This window comes from Nyctibius grandis, chromosome W (assembly GCF_013368605.1).
Source record: "Nyctibius grandis isolate bNycGra1 chromosome W, bNycGra1.pri, whole genome shotgun sequence".
Taxonomy (NCBI): Eukaryota; Metazoa; Chordata; class Aves; order Nyctibiiformes; family Nyctibiidae; genus Nyctibius; species Nyctibius grandis.
Window position 1 is genome coordinate 23,944,569 of NC_090694.1, and position 22,943 is coordinate 23,967,511.

The 22,943-nt window shown below is 46.1% G+C and overlaps 2 protein-coding genes across 2 annotated transcripts in view; both read left to right on the forward strand.

Moving 5' to 3' along the window:
• Positions 1-22,943, forward strand: part of LOC137675727 (adenosine 5'-monophosphoramidase HINT2-like) — a 406,008-nt gene that overhangs the window by 137,728 nt on the left and 245,337 nt on the right.
• The window catches only part of LOC137675643 (unconventional myosin-Vb-like), a 193,713-nt gene that overhangs the window by 46,724 nt on the left and 124,046 nt on the right, over positions 1-22,943 (forward strand). The window contains 3 exon segments of the mRNA XM_068421828.1: positions 10,923-11,079; positions 18,442-18,585; positions 19,610-19,691. Of these exon segments, the coding sequence (XP_068277929.1) occupies positions 10,923-11,079; positions 18,442-18,585; positions 19,610-19,691 (383 nt within the window).

A 22,943-nucleotide genomic window follows, 5' to 3' on the forward strand; every position in this document is an offset into this window, starting at 1 on the left:
GAGACTCCAGGTAATGTTTTCCGAGGACTGAAGGAGAGACCCTGCTTCCAGTCTTACTTGCCCTGCTATGGGAGGGGACAGAGATGCTCTGAGGATAAATGGCTGACTTTTTGTTTTTGAGGCAATTTGGAATGAGAACAATGCTATTTGCTAGCAGCTTTAATCATAAATGAGACAGCCCTTATAGAAAAATCATAAATACTCATAATGGCATAGCACTGGCATGGGAGAGCGTAAGGTATAGAAAGGTCAGTGCTTGACTAAGAGTAATGATTGTGCGTGCAAAATACCACCAGCTTGGAAGGGGTCGTAATAGGCTACATCAGACATGTAATTACTGCTGCGATGCGGAACTGTTCGAGCTCTGAGGTGTGAAAACTGTAACACCAAATATCATTAAACATTCAAAATGACGTTTACGAGCATCGTAATTACATCGGAGCACAAAGATTGCCCTTGCCCACCTCCCTAGTCGCTGCTTGCCATCCCACATCCTCAGTGAAGTTCTGGAGGCTTCAGAATGGAGAATTCAGAGTGCCCAAAAGTCAGTGGTCCCATTGATTTCTGAAAATCACTTTCCTGGGTTTTCTTAATGTATATCAACTGTAATTAAATAGATTGTAGTGTAGGAGTTTTACAAGCATTGGTGGCTGATGATGGTCAAGGTGATGAAGTCTGTAGGAAGGACCTTCTTTCTGGGACTGCCATGGGGTGGAAGAAGAACTGACTTGTCCTCCTGGTGCCTGCAGAGCTCAACTACTGGAGTAGCATCTCACAAACTTGGGGAGAACAAAGCCGGTGTGATTTTTGCCCCTCTGTGATGCTCTTTGAGAGGACACAGTAGGAAGCCTCCTTCATTGCAGTGCTCTACAGGGGCCAGCTGCTGCTTGCAGGTGGCTTCGGTTGGAGCCAGGGATGCACTGTGGTGCGATCTCAGCGCAGAAAAGAGTATTAGGGTGCCAGAGAGCTGATAAAATTGGCCAGGTGCGTGTTTTGCTCTCGTTAGAAACAGTGCACAAAAGAATTGCTGACCTCGTTTTAGTGTGGCCGAGGAGTTCTTCTCCAATAGGGTATGCAAAGCATAAATCATTTGAGAAAGTCATCCATCCTTCCTGTCTGCCCTCAGGAGTTGGTGGAAAGCCTGGAGACAGCTCAGCATTTTGCAGAAACCCACTATATAGCAACTTTGAGTATGCAGGATTTTCCCCGCTATTGAAGGTGCATTTCCAGCTGGCTGCACAAAGCAGGCTGGGGAGAAAGGACCTTAATGAGCCAGGACCAGTGGGACTCCCACTGCTCTTGCGGGAGGAGTAACTGGTTTGCTGGATAAAAGTGCTCTGACCTCTGCAAAGACATCTTAATTGCACCGTGGTTTTTGATCTCTCAGCGTTAGAAACATCAGATTGATATGAGTGTTAAATAGTGTTATACAGAGGGAAGGTAATGCTTTGTGGTGCTGGTGACCACCGCAGAAGATAAAGGTAATTGGCACGTTGTCTGTGCTTTGAGCATCATGCTGCGTGCTCATCCTTTATCATTCAGGGCCAAACTGGTACTTTTAGGCTTTTTCCCAGCAACTGGGAGATTCAAACCCATATTTTCTCTCTGGCTTCTTGCTAAAACCCAGGGGTGTGTGACCAAATCTGCTCTGAAGCTGCAGAGGACAGAACCCAAGGGAGTACATTCCTCAGTAGAGGAAAGACATGGACCTGTTAGAGCGGGTCCAGAAGAGGCCACAGAAATGATCAGAAGGCTGGAGCAACTCTCTTATGAAGATAGGCTGAGAGAGTTGGGCTTGTTCAGCCTGGAGAAGAGAAGGCTCTGGGGAGACCTTCTAGCAGCCTTCTAGTACCTGAAGGGGCTACAGGAAAGCTGGAGAGGGACTTTTTACAAGGGCATGTAGTGATAGGATGAGGGGTAACAGTTTTAAACTAAAAGAGGGGACATTCAGACTAGATATAAGGAAGAAATGTGTCACGGTTTAAGGCTGGGCCGGCTATTAAACCTGAGGCAGACGCTCTCTGTTAACCCCCCACCACCACCTGAAGGGAAAGGGAAAAGGGAGAGAGACTTATGGGTTGGAAAGGTAAAACAGTTTTAATAAACTATAATAATGAAAAAGAGTGTAATAATAATATTGGAATAATCAAATATATACAAAACCAAGATCGAGTTCCCCCGATGTCGGCCACGTCATCACCGGCACTGCAGGGCAGGCTCCGGGAAGGCCCAGGCTGGGCCTAGCGACGGTCGAGAGCTGGATTCAGGGATGCACGGATTGGGATCGGGGGCAGCAGGAAAATGGACAGAGTCCTCCTTGGACACTGGCCAAAGGCTCAAGCTGCAGAAGCAGCCCGAAGCAGCAGAAACACCCAAACCCAGCAGAAGAAGCAAGGGCCATAGCAGAAGAAGGGCGAGACCCTCGCGATCCCCCCGCTTTATACCGAGAATGACGTGTATGGGATGGAATACCTTCGTTGGTCAATTTTGGGTCACCTGCCCTGTCCGCTCCTCCCTGCAGGTGCGACCCCCCTTCGGCTCTTCACTCATAAGCAGTGAGGAATTTAGCAGTGACCTTGGTTTCTCTAAGACTAAGTACAGCAAGAGCCTTTCTGCATAACATCCCTACCGGTGCCTCAGTGATAACTACAAACTTCGAGCGTTATCAGTCCTAGAAGCAGACACTGTCTGCAAAACATGCAGTTACTTTCAGAAAGTGCAGTTACTTAGAAGAGACTTAGCTGAAAGTAAAAATCACTGAAAGGAAAATTGGCCTGGTTTAGGCTAAATCAGGACAAAATGTTTTATGATGAGGGTGGTGAAACACTGGCACAGGTTGCCCAGAGAGGTGGTAGATGTCCCATCCCTGGAAACATTCCAGGTCAGGTTGGATGGGGCTCTGAGCAACCTGATCTAGTTGAAGATGTCCTTGCCCATGGCAGGGGGGTTGGACTAGATGGCCTTTAAAGGTCCCTTCCACCCCAAACCATTCTATCATTCTACATTGTCCCTGATGCATCTTCTTGAGTAAGACCCTGGATGGACTGTGCATGATCTAACGTCCCCCAGGGACACCCTTGCGTTGACCGACGATGCTAAGCGTGGTATTCTAAAAACCCAAATTAAAGCTAACAAGTAAAACAAGCTGCTGCCTCTTTCAATTCCAGTTATCCCTCTGAAATGGGAGCGATTCCTGGCTTTGGAGGCCGTTTCAGAGGCGGCTCTTCTCCACGTTGCAATGCTGCAATGCTCTGATTTTTATCTTCACAGTGTGCAACATCTGTTTATTCATTTGTAGGCAGAGTTAAACCTTCTCAGTTTTTCATCGCTGTCGTTAGCACTTGGGGATGCAATCCAATGGTAATTAAATTATCACATTTTTATATATCACTAACAATGCAGTGTAATAGCTATGCTCATTTTTAGCCTGCACAGCACTGTCAATACAGAAGTGTGTTAAAGCCTGTTGTGCATTGGGGCTTTATGGGTGTTCTTGTTGTGGTCAGGCTAAATTGAAACTATGGTACTTAAAGCATTTTTAATCTTCAGATTGCTTTATGAACACTAATCCTTCGAGCATCCTGCAAGAAGTAGGTTAAATATGATTTCCACAGTGGAAATGCAGAGAGGCTCATTGACTTGTTCCGCGATGTGGAGAATTAGTGTCGGATCTGGGATTAGGGCTGGAGCGACCCCTGATAATTATTCACAGGGTCTGGCTCTGCCCTCGTTTGCTTTGGATATTTTTCGCTCTCAGAGGAGCCGTGCTTTTAGCGCAACTGGTTTCGCTCTCACTGCTGAGATCAAGACGTTGTGCGATGGTTTGCTTAAAGCTGCTGGTGCCAGTGATGGTTTTCTGAAGAGATGACTTGTGAGAACAAGCCCTAGAAGTTCTAGGTTCCTTCTCATGGCTTTATATTTATTGCTTTAAAGCTGACACTGGAAAAATTCTGACTGTGATGTAGATCTGGAGAAGATTTGGGGTCTATTCGTCTTTAAATGCTCCTGCTTTCAAGCAGCGTTGGTGAAGGCGAAGGATCTTGGAGGTATACATGTACCCTGACATGTCCCCTATCTCTTCTTGACACATGAAGGGTGGTGGTAACCATCACTCTCCTTGGGTTCAACCCCTGTGCTATTGCCGTAGCTTGGCCATCCCCTTTCCTGCAATCAGGAGTTTCCAGGGACGTTCAGCCCTGACTTAACCAGGTAAATTGATGGGAAATCATATATTACAATGACTAATGACATTCCCAGGCTGAGAACTGCATATGGAAACACTGAACAGTGCCTCACCTCTGACTGCTCTGATGCAACCAAAATGAGTGCAGCTCTAAGGACAGTTGGAGAGCTGCGTCTAACTGGGCGGGCTTGAAGTTTGAACATTTCTACGCACCTTTCCCAGGCTGTTTGGAGACACCTCCGAGGGTAGCAGTATTCTCTGCATTGCCGCAGGTGAAGGACTGATGGCTTAAACAAGCAGGGAAATCCATTTCCTTGATGCAAAGGCTGGTAATTAGCAGCCAGTCCTAATCAGCACAGGTGTCTGTTTGAAGTGCCCTTTCTTTTTGTAGACATCTGACTTTTTCTTTTTGCCTTGGGCAGCACCTTTAGATGTTGCCTTAGTAAAAAACCTGATGTCTTCTAGACTTTCAGAATAGATATAAGGAAGAAATGTTTTACGCTGAGGGTGGTGAGACACTGGCACAGGTTGCCCAGAGAGGTGGGAGATGCCCCATCCCTGGAACCATTCCAGATCAGGTTGGACAGGGCTCTGAGCAACATGATCTAGTTGAAAATGTCCCTGCTCATGGCAGGGGGGTTGGACTAGGTGGCCTTTAAAGGTCCCTTCCAACCCAAACCATTCTGTGATTCTATGATATTTTTCGCATATTTTGAAAACTCCAGTGACTGCATTATTCATTTTTTTGGACTGGATGCCTCACCCATCTCTTTCTGGGTCACCAAGGGTGAGAGTCTTGATGGGTGTTGCTCATAACATGGCAAATGTCTACAAAAAAAGAGATGCGTTACTCACCTGCATAGCAGCTTATGAACAGGTATTACTGCTTGAAGAGGGCATGTTGAAATAGCAAAGTGAAGCAAAACATTCAGGTTGCACAGACAGAATCACAGAATGGTTAAGGTTGGAAGGGACCTCTGGAGACCATCTAGTCCAACCCTCTGCTAAAGCAGGGTCACCCAGAGCACATCGCACAGGATTGTGTCCAGTGGGGTTTTGAATATCTCCAGAGAAGGAGACTCCCCACCCTCCCTGGGCAGCCTGTTCCAGTGCTCTGGCACCCTCAAAGGAAAGAAGTTTTTCCTTATATTGAGATGGAACTTCCCATGTTTCAGCTTGTGCCCATTGCCCCTTGTCCTGTCGCTGGGCACCACTGAGAAGAGTCTGGACACATCCTCTTGAGACCCGCCCCTAAGGTATTTGTAAGCATTGATAAGATCCCCTCTCAGTCTTCTCCAGGCTGAACAGACCCAGCTCCCTCAGCGTCTCCTTGTAAGAGAGATGCTCCAGCCCTCTGATCATCTTTGTAGCCTTCCGCTGGACTCTCTCCAGTAGTTCCTTGTCTTTCTTGAACAGGGGGACCAGAACTGGACACAGTACTCCAGGTGCAGCCTCACTAGGGGCAGTGTAGAGGGGGAAGATAACCTCCCTCGACCTACTGGCCACACTCTTCCTAATGCACCCCAGGACACCATTGGCCTTCTTGGCCCCAAGGGCACACTGTTGGCTCATGGAGAACTTGTCCACCACAACTCCCAGGTCCTTCTCCACAGAGCTGCTTTCCAGCAGGTCAACCGCCAGCCTGTACTGGTGCATGGGGTTATTCCTCCCCAGGTGCAGGACCCTACACTTGCCTTTGTTGAACTTCATGAGGTTCCTCTCCACTCAGCTCTCTAGCCTGTCCAGGTCTCTCTGAATGGCAGCACAGCCTTCTGGGGTATCAGCCACTCCTTCCAGGTTTGTGTCATCAGCAAACTTGCTGATTGTACACTCAGTCCCTTCATCCAGATCATTGATGAATAAGTTAAACACGGCAGTCCGTAGGCTGTATCAGATGCCACCAATGATTGCAGCCCTCAGCTTTGGAGGTGCTGTTGCCCCTTGCATTGAAGAAATAATCCTGAACTTTGTTCTGGTTGGACTTCTGTGCCTTGATGGTTTGTAAGTGTCTCTGATGGATGGAGTCTGTAGCTCATGTTATTATATTAGTTTTCCAGGCTGTGGGTCATCTTGGAAAGCTGCTCTAAGTGAAGAAACAAAAGCACTGCAGATCCTTGGGGGTGAAGGTTGGGGAGTTGCATCTTTCAGTGCCTCATACCTAGTTTTGAGCTGTAGCAGCGGCACGTGGCGAGGACACCATCTTCAGACATCGTTGAAGCCTAATTCCCATTGCATGCCCTGTGTTGCTGGACGAGCATGAGCATGTTGTATGGCAGCGTGTGTATTGTGTGAGCTGTTTGCAGTGGGGAGAAGAGCACTGATGCATGTCATAGTGGTATAACAACCCATGGTGGCAGCCCTGAGATGCACAGGAGCCACATAAGTCCCAGGAGGAGATGTGACAGCATTGCCATGCTGCAGCAGAGCACCCATAACATTTCATTTTATCTAGGCTTTATTTCCATAATAATTTTCTTCTGTGCTGATGCTGCCAAAATTGACTGTATTTCAAGCAGCTGTGTTGCATACCGCACCTGCACAATGGCCAAATGTTTCAGTATTTTCTTATTCTGTGATGAATGCAAACAAGTCCTACCTGGTTTTAACCCGTTCTGCTCATTGAGCAGCCTGTTTGCTACCAGCCGCTCTATGGGGTTCATCTATCTTTCCCTGCTGGCACCAGCAGTTGGTTAATTTGTACACTGAAGAAGGGAAAGTCTCTGCAGCCTTTATTCCTGAAGACTTTTATTCCTGAAGACTTTTATTCCTGAAGACTTTTATTCCTGAAGACTTTTATTCCTGAAGACTTTTATTCCTGAAGACTTTTATTCCTGAAGACTTTTATTCCTGAAGACTTTTATTCCTGAAGCTGGAAAAGAAATGTCTGAACATGCATTTCCCCCCCCCCCCCCCCCCCCCCCCCAAAAAACAACAGAAGAGACACATTACTGTAAATGCAGGAGCTTGAGTGGCCTTGCTGTCTTGCTTGGAAGCCAGCAGCTTGCATTTCATTTTATTTCATTTTATTTCATTTTATTAGTATAATACAACTCCAGAAGTTTTCTTGGGCCATGGAGAACCCACCTGGCCCATTTCATGGAGCAACACATCAGCTGTTAGGGCAAATTCTTGAGAAACTCTGGAAAAACGTGACCTGGCAGAGCGGCTACAACAGAAGCAAATGGTGTTGGCCGTGGTTTTTATCACTAGGTTCAGTGTCTTTTGGAGAACAATGGCACTTTTAAAAAGATAAGCCAGAGGGAGGGGAAAACCACTTGGGAGGCAACATAAAAGGCAGTTTGTGATGGGACCTGAAGCCCATAGAGACTGTGGGTCTGGAGAGCTGCTTGGATGGGCTTCCTTGTGGGTTGGTCTCTGCCTCCTCCAGCCAGGCATACCCCAATAGCTGATATGGAGAAGTTACGAAAGAGGTCAAAATTGGTAACGGGAGGTCTTGATTATGAATCTTAGATAGAAAAAAAAACAGGTTACAAAATATTACCGTGTAGTAGTGCTGACTGGATGCCAAATAACGCATAATTCCTCTTTTTTGAGCTTTATTGGCTTCATTCAACTGAAGAGTCTCTCCCAGACTGGTGTAGTTTTCTTCTTCTGGCTTAAAGGAAAAAAGAGGTGGGGAAATGTTTACTGAAACGTGCAGCTTGGGCAGTACCTGTTATGCTGACAAGGGTAAGAAGCAACAATTCTCAAGTAACTTTTAGGCAAGTGCAGCTCTAAGCCAAGCCACCTTTGCCTTTGCAGAGCTCCTTTTGCAGGCCCAGTGCTTGCTGGCAGAGATCTTGGTTGTCACCTCTTTCTCCTGCTTCTCCCTCATCTCTGATGAAGGATAGTCCATTCATCCCTGCTTGCAGCCCATGCCAAAGCCTCTCTGCTCCTTTGTAGCCGACATGAGTTTTATGCATTGCATCCTACTGATGCTCAACATGGGACGTTCACTGCTGGAGCTCAGCAAGTGGTTGTCCACAAAGATGATCAAAGCAGAGGTGAAACTTCTCACCTACTTTAACCAGAGATAAATCGTGATAAATCACTGCTATCGCCTGTCCCAGGAACCGCTGCTATGAGTTTATCCAGCACGCTTCTGGTTTTGGTACTTAGTCTTCCTTCTTCACTTTGGAGCTGGCACTGTTTTTTCTCCGTTGGGTTTATGTGTCTGGTGGCTCATGCTACAAAAAGAGCTTATCACACACCCGAGGGAAGTCTAAAGGTGCGAGATCGGCACGTTGGCAGCCCCGTGCCTCGATCCTGCCAGCTGGCTGCCTGCAGGAGAGTCACGGTGACTTCGCCAAGACGTGTGCGGTGGGCACGTAACCGTGACTTAGCAAGTCCTCGGTGAGATGTGCAGGCTGTCCCCACCCAGGATTAGTCACTGGGAACACAGGCTCTGGGTTGTTGGCTGCCTGGGTGAGGTTGTGCTCCATTCACGGACGGTACTTCTGCATTAACTGCCTGATAACTGGAGTGGTTGGTGGTTTCTCTTGCTTCTTGATGCACAGGAGAGCAGTGGAGCTAGCCAGGAAATTGGATTAAAATATACTTTATGAATCGATCCCTGAAAAAATATAAACATGGCTGGAAATTAGCTCACCAGTTCTCTCCCGCTGGAAGCGTCAGAAAGTTGTGTTTTGCACCAAAATGTTACATGTTTGACTTGACTGAGGTTTTTTCCAAACCGATTATTTTGACCCTAGAAGGAATTGAGATGTACATGCCTGACAGTGGAGGACAGTAATGGTGTGGTGTTGCAGCGTGTTTGTATTTTTATTGAAAGTGTAAGAGTGGTACGTGGCAATCATTTAGCCTTTCTTCTCATCTCTCAATGGTGTGAACTTGAATGGAGTATCTTAATTGGAAATGTATTTTTATGGTGTTTCCTGACGTCAAGAGAACTGCAAGGTGTAAATTTATTATTGCAGTCCTATATAGGATTTTGTGTGCCTGCATTCAGCTGTGATTCATGAAAGCTGGGCAGAGTCCGGGAAGTTTAATTTAATTTTATTTAAAAACGCATTCAATTACGTACTTACAGCTTACCCCAATAGCTCTGATATTTTGGGAGCTTATATTAAATCCTACAGTGAAAACTCTCTCCTTCCCAAAGTCCATGGCCAAATTGCGGAGGTGTTGGGTTTGCCGTGTGCCAATGATGCCCTGGGAACCAGATCCCACTGCAGCAGAGGCTTTTGCTCCCTGTGTTGTCAGATCTTTGCCTGGAGGGATGTAGTTCTCCTGAAAACGAGCTTCTCTTATTGCCTTGGCCCTTCTCTGCCTTGCAGCTCAAGCACATTAAACTGATTGATTATTGCGATGTGTGTAGTGGGTACCATGTTGTGTGCCCATGGTGGGAAGGACTGGGTATTTTAATATAGCCACGATGACTTGTGCAGGTTTCTTTGTGTAAATGATTAATTTTGCAAGTAGAAAAAGGCATTTGAATGAGTCTTGTGCTCCATGCAAGGCTCAAAAGCTACATGAGGTTATGCAACCTCAAATTCCCCATGCAAAGTCTCGTGCCCTGTAGGTATCTGGTGGGCTGTGCTACTTCTAATGGCATAAGAGCTGCTCCTATGACCCAACATCAGTGGCTGCTCCCATCACAGCTGGAGAAAGTTTTGCATCAGTCCCTTGGTGCCAGGATAACGCTTCCCACTCCTGCAAAGCATTTTCATATGTGCAGATAAAAAGATCTGGTGTGTATTTGCTTGAATTTTGTTATCCTGGTGCTGGTCCACCTATAGCCTTTTGTAAGCAAATTTGGTGTGTGCTTGGAAAGGGCGAGGTTGCCTGAGCCTTCTGTTAATGAGCGAGACCTTCTTAAAAACTACTTTATTTTGCAAAGCTTCAAGAGCTGAACAAACTTAACTTTGTGTTGTCTACCAGGAAAATTGCTTTTCAACTCATCATCCTGTTGTTTTTCCCCCAATCTGGTCTCAGAAGTACCTCTGTGCTTTGGAGCAGTGGCTTACAACATGTCAGGATTTGGAGATGAATAGACGGTGTGAGTCTGATGTCAGAGACATGCTTTTGTGTTATTGTCGTCAAAGTTTTAACCAGGTGTTGGGATATGTGTGTGAAAATACTGGTGTTCGTATAATTGCATAGGGAATCAAATGACTTCTGCTATTTCTTCATTTTAGGGTGTTTGATTTCACAATGTCAATATTTTTAATGTATTTTGAGCATAGAGGAACCTTTCTGGGTATCTGTGTTTTAATAGCTCAGCAGTAGGCTATTCGAGCAAGTTTCACAACTAGTTGCCCATGTTTTGTTGAGTAAAATCTCAAATGCTTGAGTGAAGGCGTTGGGAAAAAAATATATAATATTAGAAGCTGATGTTCAGCCAATGCCTGTTAATAGTTCTCCAGATAAATGTTAAGCAGCAGAGATTTATGGCAGTGTTATAAAGAATGGGCTTTCCAATGCTGGGCTATGTGCTCCAGAGGTGGAGAAAGCAGCAGGGGTTCATCTCCTGATGACTCTGCAAGCCCTTAGAGAGGTTCAGAGCATCCTTTACATTTTAGCTGAGATGTATCATAATTGTGTATTATTCACCATTACTTTGGTAGAGTCCAGAATAAATTCAGCATTCATAATGTAGGCAGTAACAAGGCGAGGGAGACAGAGGTGCGTGAAGATGGAAGATTGTTGCATGATGCGAACAAACTGTTAACAAGAAAACAGATTAACTTGCAAAAGCTTTTCTTCTCTGCCGCAACAGGGACGAGAAGAACCAGTCCATCATCGTGAGCGGGGAGTCGGGCGCTGGAAAGACGGTCTCTGCCAAATACGCCATGCGTTTCTTTGCAACTGTCGGTGGTTCTGCCAGCGAGACCAACATCGAAGCCAAAGTCCTTGTGTCGAGTCCAATTATGGAGGTAAAAGCTGCATAATTTTCATTGTCCTGCTTGGAGTGATCGCTGTGTCTCTCCAGAAGTCACAAAACCAGTGAGAGCTGTAGGGGCTTGTGAGCCAGATCTGATTTGCAGCCTCACAGCAACCTGAGCTGGTCTGAAAATACAGAAATACGTTGATAACCTGTTTAGCCCACCCACCCACCCCAATTGCTCCTGTTTGATGGTCTTGAAGCTGAGCCCATGCATATCCCCAGCATGGCTCCAGGAGCTGGGCTTTGACGGGGCTCCGGAGTGGAGAGCGTGAGCGGTGCTGCCAGAACCCTTAGTATTTTTTCATCATCTTCCTCTTCTTGCCACCGCATGGTACCTCCTATTCTACTGTTTGAGATATTTCAATGTAGTTTTATTTTTGCTAATTTTCTGTTGCTATCAGTCGTATAGGGGAATAACAAGTCCCGTTATAGGGAAATCCCTGCTCTGAAGGAAAAAATTGCCTTTTATAAATATAAAAGAAAGGGAAAAAATGGCTTTCATAGAATCATGGAATGGTTTGGGTTGGAAGGGACCTTAAAGATCATCTGGCTCCAACCCCCCTGCCATGGGCAGGGACACCTTCCACTAGACCAGGTTGCTCCAAGCCCCATCCAACCTGGCCTTGAACACTGCCAGGGAGAGGGGGCATTCACAGCTTCTCTGGGCAACCTGGGCCAGTGTCTCACCACCCTCACAGGAAAGAATTTCTTCCTCATATCTCATCTAAATCTCCCCTCTCTCAGTTTAAAACTGTCCCCCCCTCATCCTATCACTCCATGCCCTTGTAAAAAGTCCCTCTCCATCTTTCCTGTAGGCCCTTTCAGGTACTGGAAGGCTGAAGGCTTTGTTTCATTGCAGCATGACCAGATGGTGAAAATAAGTGTCTGAGTGCCTAAATCCCATTTTCCAAACAGATTTTGGAGTCTGAGCACCTTCCCTTTGCAAAATAACCAAGCCAACATGAAGACAAGATCTGAGCTTTTCCGAAGTCAGTTAAGCACTTCAGACTTGTGTGAGACTTTTTAAAGGCAGGAGCTAGCGGTGCCGCTGTAGTAGAGCGTAACATTGTCCTGCACTTAACCTTAGGCTTGGCTTAACCTGCAGGGAGGCTTCCCACTGCAGTGCCTCGTGGCCAAATTGTCTAATAGACACGGAGGTGGTGGCTGATGCAGGATGAAAACCAAGCCCGCCCCAGTGGCAGCGTGCATGGTCTAGCATCATGCTGCCTGATGTGGGGTGCAAGCTGGAATGGTAAAACAAGCGATGGTGCAGATGAGCAGTAAGAAAAGCCACGCAGGTGTACGGCTGGCAGAGGACACTTGGGGATCTGTCGCAGCATGGGCTTCATGCTGTTCTCCTCTTCCTCCTGTGCCTCTGTGAAATGTAGCTGCAATACCTGGGAACACTTAAAAGCATCCAAGGGAACATTCATAGTGCACACTATTCTTCTATGTGACGCCATAATTTTCTTGCTCTAATTTTCTTGCCTGTGTTCAGTTCTGGATGTAATTTCTAAGTGCTGAGGCCAGGGAACCTGTCTGTCTTTATTGGAAATGGATGAGAATGTTCCCCACACAAAAAAAAAAAAACATAAAAGAAAACTGCCTGGTTTGCAAAAACCCCAAAGTTAAAGTGTGAAGGTGGAATAGAGGAATGTGCATGTCGTGGAATAGTCCTTAGCGCTGAGGTGCGGCTGTGTTTGATGTGTGGGATGTACATCCCTGCTGGGAGATGGGGCAGGTGTCTCAGCTTTATAGACAAGGAATCGAAGCATGTGAGATAAGATGATGATGGTATTCTGGATGCTCAATTCAGCATGCAAAATATCTAGTTGTAGTGTTTGTTGTAGCAGGTTATGAACTCCTTATTTTCTGGGGAATGGGCATTGGGTTCTGGGCAGAAGTGGAGTGTGTGTGCTCTGCCTCTGCCCTGCTGCTTTTATGTATGGTCTGGGATGCATGTGGGAGGTGGGGGCTGTGGGTCTGGGAGCACCATGAGCAGTGGGGATGGGTGAACTGCAGTAAAGGGGTAAATAAATTTGCTTTAAAGCCATTTTAAAAAAGGCAGGGCTTGCTGAGGTGGTCTGCAAGGAGAGCCTGGGAAAGGCAGCCAGCCTTTGAGAGGTGCCCGAGACCTCTTTCCTGTACACGTCTGTTCCCTTCTGTTGCTTCTGCTATGCTTCCTTGAGGCTCATCATCTCAGGACAGGCAAATGGTGGTAGAAAATAAGGCTGGTGTAGCTATGAATGGGAATATTGGCTTTCTCCAGCCTTCTTGTATCACCATGAGTTGCTTCACCTTGAATCCTGTGTTCAGTTTTGGGCCCCTCACTACAAGAAAGACCTTGAGGTGCTGGAGCAAGTCCAGAGAAGGGCAACGAACCTGGTGAAGGGTCTGGAGCACAAGTCTGATGAGGAGCGGCTGAGGGAACTGGGGGTGTCTGGAGAGAAGGAGGCTGAGGGGAGACCTTATCGTTCTTTCCAACTACCTGAAAGTGTTGGGGATTGGCTGCATGACAAAGGTCATGGCTCATTGGAACAACTGTACGAGCAGAGCAGATTCTGAGGCGAGCAAGACTAGGCCTCAGGCCCTGGCCGAAACTGCAATTCATGCTGATGATAGCAGAACGGCAAGGATACTGAGACCTTGACAGGGATCGTAAACAACTAACTAAAGGGGGAGTGAGAGCCGTGAGAATGAGAAGGAAGCACAGCTGGCTAACCGCAAGTAAGAGGGATATGCAAAAGTAACTTGTAGAGCTTCAGCCAATCAATAGTTGACTAGTAGGCATAATTAAAATTCACTGTATAAATAGATGCTGTCTGGGCTAATAAAGTGACGCATGCTTTATCACTCATAATGAGTTGTCTGCGTGTTGTTCCTCCGCTACTCGCAAATGGCGCCCGAACGGGGACATGAAGGAAATGAGCAGGAGTAGCGGACACAGAGAAGCACCGGTAGCAGCGACCGGGGGGCCAAGATCGACCCAACGCTGACTGGCGCAGCGTGTCGACCAGCGGAGCCTGAACCGTCCAAAAGGGGTTCACCGTCTGTGAGGGCTGCCGGGAAGGCTGCATCAACGATTTGTCCTACAATGGAGTGCCTTAACCAAGGAGCACGAGTGCCTTAACCAAGGAGCACGGAGAGATCGCTGGCAATATGGATTTCGAGGTAGCCCAAGAATTATTGCAGCGCTTTTTAGAAAAGCGGGGAGTAGATTGTATCAAACAATTGTCAGGAATAGTTGCCTATGGGAAAGTTAAAGGCTGTTTCCAACAACCCGACTCCTTGTTTGAAGTAGAGGAATGGCGAAAATTCGGTGATGTCTTGTGGGACCAAAACCTCCCACGGCCCCGGTGACTGTACCGGTGGCAGCTCCTTTATCGCCGTCAGTACGGATGGCTCCGAAAAAAGCTGAGGAGCGGGGAGCGAGTAAAATAGATACAGATCCATCAGGACTGATAGTGCGCCCTAAAACACAAACTCGATTTGGACTAATTGATTCAGACGCTGAACAGGAGATTTGACCGAAACCCCCTCCGAAACCCCCTCCCTCTCATTGATCTCTCTACGGATGAGGCTGAGCAGGAGGACAAGAAGGAGGGTAAACCTGCTTTGTATCCACCTTTACCGGATTCGCTGTTTCCTGAGTCTGTTGAACAAAGTTTACATTCCGGTGCTAAACGACCACCCTTAAAGTCTCCAGTTACGGAGTCAGCAGTACCAGAGTCACAAGGATTTAAAGGACTGTTACCATCACGAAATGGACACGAACTTGACATGACAGAGCTTGGTAGACGACTGGAAGAATTAAAGATGGAATTGCAGCAGCATCGTTCAGCCAACGCCTCGGGACACGTGACTATGTCTCCCCCAAAAACCCCCCTCTGTGTTCGGGACAAGTATTAGGGCCACCTCAACCTCCTTTACAACTCCCTACTCCGCCTTTAGATCAGGGCGGGGGGGGGAGGTTTGCATCCATCTGGTAATGTGGGAGGTGAGGGAGAGGGTCAGCATCCGCCCGCGTATACAGGGGAAGGGGGGGGAGGTGAGGGAGGAGTGAAATGGAAAAGGATCATTCGAGATGCGTTATTAGAAGGAGTTATAATTCCACAAGCATATCCGGTGATTGTGGGTGCGGGTCCTGAGGGGAGAAATATTTGGCAACTGTTAGATTGGAAAATTGTAAAAGAAGCATTGCCACTATACTTAGCGAAAGACAACACAGGTGAGGACTGCAGAAAAGTTGTTGCAGGGATGGCAAATCGTAATGCCACCTTAACTGAGCTAATGGATGCTTGTGAGAAAGTAGGAACCACCACATTTCAGATGGAGCATTTAGCAAAAACTTTTGCGGCGGCAATTAAGGTAGTTCATTGTTATTATACATGCGAACAGGAAGGTCACTTTAAGAAAAACTGCCTTAAGAAGTTGAAGCTGAGTGGGAGAGATAACTCTGTTTTGATGTGTCATTGCTGTGGGAAGCTAGGGCATTTTGTGAAGCTGTGCAGGTCTCAGTATAATGCTCAAGGTCAGCTGATAACAACCAGCTGCAGAATACAGGGAAACTGGAGAAAGAACGCGGGGGGGGGAACTGTATGCTGACACAAATGAATCTTCCCAACCAGTTCCAGGCCTATGCAGTTAACTCGCAGCCCGAACCTCAGGGAGCGCAGGACTGGTGTTTCCACACGGGGTTAACCTGTGCAGCTGCCAAGCCTTGGACCTGTGGTAAACAGGGATAATGCTAATGCTGATTGTCAAAAGATCATTGAAGCTTTACCTGGAAAAACAGATTTGAAGGCTATGATAAAGGCATGTGTAAAAGTGGGTACTGTGAAACATAAGGCTCAAGTTATGGCTGCGGCCGTACTTGGGGCTTACGTGGTCACAATTGCAGTCTCTATTCCAATTGTTAGCAGGGGACACAACTTTAACAGCGCCACGACACACTACTTCAGAGGTACAGCAACTGATTACAGAAATAGAAAGCAGGCTACATTCCAAATTTGTACATCGTATTGATTTGAATCAGGAAATACAAATTATCACTTTGTTTGATAGGCAAATTCCGTATGCAATAATTGGTCAATGGAATTCAGAATGATCAGATTCGTTACAGAGCTATTGGCACAGATTATTCATCAAAGGACGGATGCGATGTCGGGAGCTTGTGGCCAGAGATCCTGCATCACTAACTGTTTCTATTGCAGCTCAATATTTTGAGTGGTGTGTGGCTAATAGCTTTGCTTTGCAAACAGCTATGGAGAATTTCTCGGGACAGGTTGTTTACCACTTGCCCTCCCATCCTGTTATAAAATTGAGTGCGGAACTTCCAATTGCCACAGGAGTGTGGTGCGCAGACACTCCTGTGGATGGAATTACCATTTTTACGGATGGATCTGGGAACACAGGCAAGACAGGCCTTGTCTGGTATTCTGATGGCAAGTGGGAATCTATGGTAGTACAACAAAAGGGTTCACCTCAGGTGGTAGAATTACGAGCTGTATTAAAAATATTTCAGAATTTTCCCATTCCCTTTAATTTGATTACTGATTCAGCATATGTAGCTGGCATTATAAAGCAATTGGATAGATCTGTTATAGAGCATATATGTAATCAGTGTGTTTTTGAATTGCTGCGAGCTCTGTGGCAAGAAATTCAAATCCGAACTGCATTGTTTTATGTTTTATATGTAAGAAATCATACTAATTTGCCTGGGTTTATTGCAGAAGGCAATGCTCAAGTGGACTCTTTTTGGTTTTTCATCCTAAAACAACAATTTATACCAGACTGGAAGCAATAACACAATTGCTTGTCAAAGTGCATAAAAGAATTACAGACATTACCGGACTAGACTCAGATGCTATCTATTTACCTATCAGAAAGGAATATCTACAGTGGTTAACAAATCAGTCAACTCTTGTTATTATTGTAATACTTGTAATAATCATGCTCTTGCTTATTCTCTTGCCTTCGTAAGGGTTTAGATCGCATAATGAATCAAGCCCTGCTCGTACAAAAAGAAAAAGGGGGAATTGTTGGGGATTGGCTGCATGACAAAGGTCATGGCTCATTGGAACAACTGTACGAGCAGAGCAGATTCTGAGGCGAGCAAGACTAGGCCTCAGGCCCTGGCCGAAACTGCAGTTCATGCTGATGATAGCAGAACGGCAAGGATACTGAGACTTTGACAGGGATCGTAAACAACTAACTAAAGGGGGAGTGAGAGCCGTGAGAATGAGAAGGAAGCACAGCTGGCTAACCGCAAGTAAGAGGGATATGCAAAAGTAACTTGTAGAGCTTCAGCCAATCAATAGTTGACTAGTAGGCATAATTAAAATCCACTGTATAAATAGATGCTGTCTGGGCTAATAAAGTGATGCATGCTTTATCACTCATAATGAGTTGTCTGCGTGTTGTTCCTCCGCTACTCGCATGAAAGGAGGTTGTAGCGAGGCGGGTGTTAGTCTCTTCTCCCAGGTAACAAGCAGTAGGATGAGAGGAAACGGCCTCAAGTTGTGCTAGGGGAGGTTTAGATTGGATATCAGGAACAATTTCTTCATGGAAAGGGTTGTCAAGCATTGGCACAGGCTGCCCATGGCAGTGGTGGAGTCACCATCCCTGGAGGGATTTGAAAGCCGTGTTGATGTGGTGCTTAGGGACATGGTTTAGTGGTGGACTTGGCAGTGCTGGGTTAATGGTTGGACTTGATGATCTTAAAGGTCCTTTCCAACCAAAACGGTTCTATGATTCTATGATTCTTTAGCTGCTTAATGCATTCACGTGTTTGCAGTGCTTCACCCCTGATATTTGTTTGTGGGATGCATTCTCTCCTCTCCCTTCTGCCACTGCGTGTGGCAGCATTACCTTCCTGGGAGGTGACAGGTAGGCATTGGAGAGGCATGAAGGGGCCCTGGCCATGTCACCAAATCCATGGACCAAAGCCCAAACATCTGGAGATGGATTGCAGTTGGTTCCCTGCCTCTCACAGGGCTTCATTGCCATGTCCCCTCCAGGAAAGCTGCCAATGTTGACTGTTCGTGAGCAAAGGAGGAGGCATCCTATAAGACAAAACAGGAGTGCTGTGGCTGTTGGGATGGAGATGATCTAATTACTGTAGAGATACTAATTTCTGTTTAATATGCATTTTTCTTCCATAAAAATTCTGGAGACACCATGTTTTCAGTGAAGAGTCATCCCCAAAGTCACGTCATTGCTCTGCCTTCTGCATGTGGGAAGGGTTTTTCCTCAAATCCTCCCATGACTGTTTATGTAACGCTGATTGCAAATTGAAATGTTTAAATGATTTTAAAAATTAAAAATCCATGTTTAATTTTGTTTCATGCAGGCGATTGGAAATGCTAAAACAATAAGGAATGACAACAGCAGTCGCTTTGGGAAATACATTCAGATCGGCTTTGATAAAAGATACCACATCATTGGTGCCAACATGAGGACATATCTGTTGGAAAAATCACGAGTTGTATTCCAGGTGAGGAGCTGTACTTTTTTTTTTTTCTTCTTTTCTTTCTTTTAGGTGTTGTACTCTGAGAATTTAATAGTCTGACTATTTTCTTTGAATTAAAAAAAAAGGTTTTAAAAGTAGCTTTCCTGGTGGACACAGCTTCCAGATGTGTCTTTCAGGCTCAGTCTTTTGCAGTTTTTGATGATCCCAACCTGGTGACCTCATTCTGGAGGAATATGTACCTGGGAATACTCCTTAGTTGACCTCTGGTTGTTGCTCTGTCTGCCCAAGGCTGGAGCTGTGAGGAGGGACCGCTGCTCCTGGCCTGGCTGCTGGACAGGGATGGAAAGCCTTTCTCTGAGCAGCTGCTGAGATTTTTACTAAACCTCATAAAAAGCCAGGAAGAATAAATTGCAGGCAGCAGCCTTAAATTTTGAAGATGGAAGGGAGACAGGAGAAGGGCTGAGGAGGCTGATGTCTCTGCTGTGGCACATCCCGTGGGTTTTTTGTGCAGGGCTCAGGACAAGCTTTCTTGGTTTGTGCTTGATATCTAGCTCAAAAGCACCTGCAAAACTTTTGTCCTTACACAAAAAAAAAAAAAAAAACCACCACCAAAAAACCACACAACTACAAAAGTCTTAAAACCAAACAACGTTGGGAAGCCACAAGTGTAGGCCACCTCTTTTAATGCTACTGTTGGTTTGCAACGCAGTGCTTGCTAGCTAATTTAGCCCAGTTATCCCAGAGAGGGGTAAGGCATGGAAGGCAATATTTATTTATTAATTATTTATATATTAGTGTACATTAGTAAATAAAAAGTTATTTCCTTTGCAAGGTGGACAGTGTACTTTGGTCAGGGCAAGACTTGGCACCTCCTTTTTCCCAGGTGGCACAAAGTCCCCATCTTCTTGGTGGCACCGAGGAGGTCTTGATGGTGGGAAGCAGGGGATGGGGTCAGGGTGGCCACAGGCTCAGTGGGCAGGGGGCTGAGGGTGGGAGCACTGCTGTAACCTCTTCTAGCCTCTGTAAACTTAGCATTTTCCCCACGTAGGCGGAGGACGAGCGCAACTACCACATCTTCTATCAGCTTTGTGCCTCAGCGAGTCTTCCAGAATTCAAAGACCTTGGACTAAGTAAGTACTTCTACCTCCCTGCTTGCTGGTGGTGGCTGCCTGGGTGTGACGGCAACAGGAAAACATTGTGGGATTAGAAATGCAGATCATCGATGATGAGGTGTGTGCCTGTTCAGTGGGAGGAGGTGAAGGGAGATAAGCTTGAAGGGCTGCTTCTCCCCAGTGGTGGCCAGGTTTGCTCATGCCATCTCCAGGGATGTGGCACCTTGGATGAGACACCAGCCATTGTTACCTCTGCTGTGTGGCAGCTTGCTGCATAAAGTGTATGTATGAAGTTTGTGTTGCGCTGATCAGTGCTGTTGGGCTCCTGCAAGTGCTGCTGGTGGGTAGGAGCTGTTGCTGGAGGTTAGCCATGATGGAAGAAGCCTGTGTATTTTGTAGAAATTACTTTTTGAACCACGTGCTGTGGTTCCACCAGCTGATGCAGGGAGATCATGTGTTAATATTGTAGGAAACTCATGTAAAGATCTGTATTTTAAATGAAGCGTGAGTATGGGTTGATCTGGCCAGTGTCTTGCAGCTTTGTCCTTTGAATCTGTTGTTTTTTAGATTGGCTGTCAATGGTTCACTCCCCGCATGCATCCCAAGTTGGTTTTTTTCCCAGGATTTGCAGCAAAACCTCTGTAAGACACCTGAATAAGAGGTTTTTCACTTGCAGCAAGGGGTGCAGAGATGTGTTGTAATTAATTTTTTATCTTGAATATTTGCTGTTGCTCAAAAAGAGAAGCAAAGCTTAAAACATGCTTTTAAGTATTTGAAATGGCGAGGAAGGCAGGTTGTGATCTCAACACAGAGCATCTTGCTGCTGCAGAGTCTCGCAGAGGTTTCCATCGTGGCTACAGAGGAGTGGCAGATTGAGAGAGAGGTTTTTCTGTTTCTGGGTAATTGTAGGCTTGTGTTAATGACTTTTTGGGTCACCGTAGGCACATTGGCCACACTTACCGAGTGCTGGTGCTGAAATGGAAGCGCTCCTGTTCTTGTCCAGTTGTCACCAGTAAGCCTCGGTGCATGACCCAACTGTAGTCCAAACTCTGCACAGCGACACCAAACCAGACAACCGCATCCATGAATTTGCAAAGGCATAAGATAACTTCTGAGACTTGTCTAGGTGAAACCGTAATGTCTGTCCCAGGACACCTGGGTAGGAGGTGAAGGTTCTGCATGATTCACTGTGCACCAGCAGTAGTGTGAAACCTGGCTTCGTAGGTCAGGGCTTGTGATGGACCTGGGCTCCTTTCAGTCTCTGAGGGTCCCAAAATGATGTCCCTCTGACAGTGGCTTCCCAGCTACTATCAAAGAGCCCATGTTTGGTCCCATTGCCCACTCACATGACCCCAGAGCACGTCTCTGAGCACTTTCAAGAGTTTCTGCCATGGGATTATGCTCTTCATTTTTGCCAAGATACCCTGAGTAATGCTGTTGTCCACTGGCGCCTTAAAATTCAGACATAAATTATTTCAACCCAGTCTGGGAGATGAGTTGATGTGGGAGAGCTCCAGCTGTGAAACCACCTTTTGCTTCTTAGGAATGTGCCTTTGGTGTTTCCTGCACCGTCACCTTGCAATAGCTTAAAAATACCTCCCCGAAATGTTTTCCTGGCTGTCAGATGCGACGCTGCTCGCACGCTCGGTGGGGATGGCTTCTGGGGGACAGGGATGTCAGAGTCAACACGGCTCTGCCCTGACCTGTTGAATTAATAGTGCTGAGCAGTTTTCTGTGAGTGCAGATGCACACAATTCACTTATTTTTCTTTATTTTGAGGGATTTTTTTCATTACCAACTTTGCGTCAGGTTTACTAGCCTGTATCTCAAGATGACTGGTCAAAACTCAGACTTATTTCCTCGTGTGAGCTGTACCTTACACATCAACCTTGTCCTCCCCAGGCTTACACAAAACAAGGGGTATCTTGATGTGAAAATCCACCTTTTATTAGAGAGGAGGATGTATATTTTTCCATATCAAAAGTAGGAGCTGTTGATTCTCCTTTGGGTCTTACACATACAAAGAATTTTTGTTACTCTCTTTTATATTGCAAATTTTTGTTACTCTCTTTTATATTGCAAAATGCTGCAAAACAAAGTCTCTAAACTTATGTGAGCCCAATAGAGCAAACCAGTAAGCGTTGGCCCTTCAGTCAGAGCGATCCTAAAGGCTTGCTTTTATACTAGAAAGTAAATATTTGACTTAAAATGCAGGAATCGGTGTGCAATGCAGTGCTTTTGACGTATGGTGTTTAACTTAATGAGGCCTGGGCAATGGTGCAAAGCAGGAATATGTTTTATTTGTTTGCAGTGAATCAAAGGGCTTCTGTTATTATTAAAATAATTGATATTGAAATATAAATATTGGAGTCGGTTATAACAGAGACGACTTGAGGCAGAAGCAGATCCCAATGTGGATGGTTAAAATTGGAGGCTGATGTCCCAGTCACATCAACCACTGCCAGCCCTGGATGCATCTTGCAGGGTGACATGCAGCAATGTCAAGCTGTTGAAGCGATGTGCTCCATCACGGGTTGGGGGGACCAGGATGGACATCGGCTCTGACCCCAATCAGCATTTTCTGCCCCTTCTTCCCGATGCTCTGGCAATGAGCAGAGTTATTGAAACCTCCAGGGCTTTGTATGCCAAAGAGAATTAAATGTTTTTCTTACAGCCTGAAAGTACAGCTAATGCAAAAGCCCGTGGGGGGGCTGGGAAGGGCTGGGGACCTTCTGGTGGCAACGTGAGTCAAAAAAAAGTGTGCATTGCAGTGATTTTAAATGTTACCAGCAGGCTGATGTGGAACAGCATAGTAGGCTGTTTTTCTCATTATTTTCATGATACTTGGGAAATATGTTTGTGTTATCGATCTTTCTGAGCTTTTCTTGACAAGTCCCTCCTACCTGGTTTGAAACAAGTTGAAGCTGGTGCTGAGAACAGATTCTGGGTGGGATGGGGAGGCTGTCCACCTTCTGCGCTAGCCAAGCAGCCTGGCAGCCTTGGACACACCTCTTAATGGTTTTGGCCTCAAATAAGTTCTTGTTTTAAGGAGGGGCAATTGCATGTGAAGCTTTTTAAAGTGAATATAAATCCTGCGATCTCTTCTTGTTGTAGCTGCGTTTGAAATGCCTCTCAATCTCCCTAGGATTTAGCTTTGCGTTGTCCTGAAATAACTTAGCTAAAGCACAGGTGCTTAAATGGTGAAATGCTGGCACTGCAAATGTTTCTTCATTCCCTTTGCTCCCTGGATTTAAGGTGTTACTTGGGAAA